Source organism: Physcomitrium patens, chromosome 11, assembly GCF_059467195.1.
Source record: "Physcomitrium patens ecotype Gransden chromosome 11, ASM5946719v1, whole genome shotgun sequence".
NCBI lineage: Eukaryota > Viridiplantae > Streptophyta > Bryopsida > Funariales > Funariaceae > Physcomitrium > Physcomitrium patens.
This window is the reverse complement of record NC_143420.1, coordinates 10,452,765-10,457,414: the sequence shown is the minus strand read 5'-3', so window position 1 is coordinate 10,457,414 and position 4,650 is coordinate 10,452,765. Positions and strand designations below refer to the sequence as shown.

General features: G+C 46.1%; 1 protein-coding gene across 2 annotated transcripts; it reads left to right on the top strand.

Moving 5' to 3' along the window:
• Window positions 1-937: 937 nt before the first annotated feature.
• Window positions 938-4,405, top strand: LOC112288205 (uncharacterized). Of its 2 annotated transcripts, XM_024532170.3 has the most exons (3): window positions 942-1,777; window positions 2,068-3,213; window positions 3,321-4,405. In XM_024532170.3, the coding sequence occupies exons 2-3, from the start codon at window positions 2,088-2,090 to the stop codon at window positions 4,073-4,075; spliced, it is 1,881 nt and encodes a 626-aa protein (XP_024387938.1). In that variant the 5' UTR covers window positions 942-1,777; window positions 2,068-2,087; the 3' UTR covers window positions 4,076-4,405. The 2 variants fall into 2 exon arrangements, with proteins under 2 accessions (XP_024387939.1, XP_024387938.1); XM_024532171.3 differs by having other exon boundaries at window positions 938-3,213; window positions 3,375-4,405.
• The last annotated feature ends 245 nt before the right edge of the window (window positions 4,406-4,650 follow it).

Here is a 4,650-nt window from a genome sequence, read left to right as displayed (position 1 = left end):
GAATGTGCCATGTGGTTGGTGACATTCTACAGCTAGAGTTCCTATATTCCATTAGGCCATTCAACAATTTCATTTATGGTCAGGTTGATAACATCAAGACATTGTAACATCGACGTGATTTCGACCGTAAATTACTGGTATGTAGACTCCGAAGTCAAATTTAGTGACCTGCCACACCAAAGCACATGTGTTTCACTTGTATTGGCTAGATCGGAGACTGACATCGAGATTGCGCGCAAGTGTTTGATCTGTAGCTTTGAAGTTGTTTTCAGCTTGTTGTAGATTCAACCGACGATCCTTGATGTAGATTTCTTCACGGCATTGTGATTTTCGTTTGCGTACGGCTACCTTTTTTCATGAGAATCTGGTGCTTTGGTGGCGCCGGCCAGAGAGAGTGTGATATTGCGGAGCGATACTTTGTGGCGAAGAGCAATTGTAGACTCCGCTTGAGGTGATGAATGAATCATTTTCAGGCGAGAAGTGAGCGTCATTACTGTGTTGGATGGACATGTCGCCTTGAGTTTATGTGAAAAGGCACGGGTAAATGTTTTCTTCCTGCTGAAACAAATTGGTGGTTGACTTTCACCGCTCCAATCCAATTAGCACAACCGTTTAATTGCAAGAAGGAAACATCGGAGCTGATGTGCAGCGATTCTTGTTATTCATCTGTGTAGTGAGTATACTATCCTACATAAACAGACTAATTCGTGGGAAAACATTTGCGACGGTGGAGTGGGACAGACTTATATCTATCCGAGTTCAAGAAATTTCAGAGCAATGCACCCAGAATAGCGATCTAGTCACGGATGCCCAGGACTGCCTGACATGGTACGCATACCGAAATAAATCGTATCCTTTTAAAGACAGAAACAAGACAAGAAGGCGGAATACGGGAAGAGTCCTGAAAGAGGTTCAGGGGTTCGGGAAGGCGAGGACCCATCCCCCAGAAATTGAAGCCAAAATACTCAGTCACAACATGCAAGGCAACCTCAACAACCCAATTGCTGCTGTTGCATTTGTGCTTCCGTAGCTGTCAACGCGGTTGGAAGCAACTGATCCCGGATTTCATCTCTGCCAATCGTCCGCTTATTTGGGAGCGAGGAGGTTTTCAGACTTGTCATCCATCTTCTTCCATATATATATATATATATACATATTTTGTTCTTTTCCCCCCTGCCTTACAAACATTGTCTCCGTACCATTTCGGAAGGGAAGGCTGCTCGAAATAGTTGCAAGAAAATTGTACTAAAGGCTTCCGCAGCATTTACCTCTTGGATTCTCCTTGTAGAAGACAAGATTTCACCTTCCGGCGCAGGTGCTCTATCGCCGAGATAGGAAAATGTGCTTCATTCTGTTTCTGATTTTGTGTGAACAGAGAAGCAGGCAACTGATGCAAGCCTGGCAAAGTCGTGGTTCAGTTGTGAGAAGTAGACGGGAGTGTTGTTAGAGTTTAGAGGTGAATTTCAATCACTCTGCAGCTTCTTGCTTTGAGTTCAAGTTTTCGTCGATCGTTATCCACTTGAAGCCTAGCGAACCGTGACGAAATTCCCATCTCTCATATATTAACTCTAGGCTATGATACGTTTTAGAAGAGTGCACTCTATCCGTGTTTAATATGGATTTGTATTTGTGAAAGATGTAGTTGGCTGTCTTCGTTCCGCGATTTTGCGACTAACTTCCATCCCAGGCTAGACGTTGAAGATAAGAATCAGTCTCTTTTATGAAGCACAATCAAAGCGTCTCCAGTCGATTATATAGGGGAGCGTTCACATTTAAGGTGAGATCGTGAGCGCTGCAGAATGACTTCGCTTCGATTGTCGTCGACGCTCTACACATCGTGGTACACATTGTTAGGCCAGCACTTGAAAATTTTGTCGGCAAGAGTAGTCACCAACTTGCAGTAAATGACACATCTTCTAGGTGAATCTTTAAAATGATTTTTCTCTCGCGTTTGAGTTTGTGAGTGCCATTGGCGAGAAGCTGACTGAGTCGAAAATCTTGCTCAAGTCATCTGGAGGTCTCGAATCAATACGTAATTCTTATTCTGGGAGCGTCACCATCTGCAAGTCTCCGGACTTGTGGTGGTCATGTCGATTTTACAGTCGCCAACTGAATGGGGACCGGTTGGAGCGGTGGCCAAAGTGGAGCAGCTACCTCCTGCAAATTCGAGGAGCAGCGAAGCGAGTCGATCTGATGACGGTTCCTCTGCTGCTCACCCATCAAAATCGGGAACACCTAAAACCTCGACTGGTGTGATTATTGGTGGCATTTCGCTGACTGATGATGGCGCAACCAAAAAGAAGCGGGGTCCGAAGTTCCTCGTGAAGCAGTTCGGAATGATCACTAAACCTGCCAATGCAAGTCCCCGGCGAAACTTTAAACTTCTAGGTCAAGACTACGTAGTTCCGATTCCAGGATCTAGGGCTGTGGCCAGTACTAATGATTCGGTGTCTGTAGACGCAGATCTAAAGGTTGATAATCGGGATGGAAATGCTAATGCAGAGCCTTCCAATAACTCTGTGATTACACGCACAGAGCCAGTACTGGAACAGCAGGGGAATGTAACGGAAGAGCCGCCTATGGAGTTTGTAGGAGTATCTACGGACTTCAAAATAGATAAGCCCGGGGTTGTGAAGGAACAGCACCGGAATGTGGCAAGGCCGCCTATTGAGTTCGTAACTGTACCTGTAGATTTTAAACAGGAGAAGCGGGGAGTTGTTGATAGACCGCCTATCGAGTTCGTCACCATGCCCGTAGATTTTAAGAAAGGGAACCGCAGGGTTGTTCGAGAAGACCGACCTGTAGATTTTGTGCCGAGGTGCTCACCGCGAGTTGGACCGCATGTGAGACTCGATTCAATGTTACGGAATCACTCGTCAGAAGAAAGTTCGCCGTCAGTCTCAGGGAGATTATCCTACAGCCAAGTAGACAGTCCTCGTTCACAAAGGTCTGTCTTGTCAATTCCTGAGACAATCATGTCTAGCATCGAACATGAAGTGTACAGTGAAGATAATTTGAAGCCACACTCCAGGACTAGTCTTTCAAGCCTAGCCGAGTGGTCCAGCCATTCTCTTGAAAGACGAGGAGAACTGAGCATCGCTGGGTTGTCTATAGGGGAAGGAAGAAATATCGCTGGAATTTCTCGTCGCACAGATGTCACGAGTGCTCAATCGCCTAATCGGTCGGACACCCAAGCACTTGACTACGGTCCAGGTAACCTAATCTCTGATGTACTTGTTGTGTCTATCATCCGCCAATGGATTTCCTGTGATTTAAAAAAATTTGTTCTGCAATCAACCCGATGTATGAATTATTTCCAGATGACACGGATTCTGGTGTGGAAATGTATCACGAAACAACTTCGGCAAGCCCAGGGTCGTATGCATCACGGCGGTCGTCTTGTAGTCTATCAGAGGAATGGGCGTCAGAAGTTGAAGACTCGGATGGCTTGTCACACCACGAGCGTAGGACTAAACATCGGAATGCTGCGAGTTTGTCCAGCTACTCCTATTCCGGATCCCGGTATTCTGCTTCAACTTCTGATGGGAATAGAGGCAATGGAGGATACTATAATCGCAAACGAAATGATTCCAGCTTAACCAATTCCACTTTCTCAAGTCGTGGCGCGCCCAAAAAGCGCGATGGGAACTCCACATCTGGGTCTAAGCTGGCGGTGCAATTTGGAAAACACGGAAACAGGAAGGACCGAGTTGGGAGTCAAGGCCAATTCAGGACCAGCGACGACACGGCTATACCGCTGGATTCAATCTCGCCTCAGGAAGCCATTGCGGTGTTCCACGACGAGGTGGCCCAAATGATGTTTGAAGAAGGTCTAGATTGCTGTGAAGCGAATGACGTCGAGGAGTTTCTTGATGGATACATGCGGCTACGGTCGCCCTTTTATCTATCCATGGTAGACGATTTCTTTAGAGCTGTGTGCGTAGATTGTTATAAACGACCAGTGGATCTCCCTGTTGAAAGCACACCTCCCAGTCTTAACAGGTTGGGATCATCCATTACAAGCTCCAAATCTACGAGGTCGGAATCGCAAGCTCACAACCTCAACTTAGCCTAATCCGATTCTGAGTCTATCAGCAGCCATTGAGGTTGAACATCACAACCAGATCATTAGAAAATTTGTTTCCCGAATTTCGAGATTCAACAACAAACTGCCTGAGCACACCATTTCCTCGTCTTTCATGTCGACCGTTTCTGGATTTGATCCAGCTTTTGACCTTAAGGATTGTTGCGCCGTGCTTCACTGCGCAGTTCGGAGATCAGCGTGGCCTCGCAGGGTACGAAAACCGTTAGTAGTTTAGGGGAAGAGTTTCTATGCAGTTTTGATGTGGTCTGACTATTTGTTCTCCATTACTTGATCTATACAAAGATTTCATTATGAAGGTTATCTGTGTACTAAACTCCATGCAAGTTGCATTCTTGTTTACGGTGCCATTATGGCGGAGGCTCAGTGAGAAGCAAGTTGGGGACAGTCCTATTATCGACACATCCCATGTGCGGATGAACCTACTCCTGATGATCCTCTTTGACTGCACATAGAATCTTCTGCATGCTTATTCCTTGCGTGTAAAAGTTCCCCCTAGTGGGGACCTCCATTCTCTAAGGCACGATAATTGTCAGACTTTTCGATCA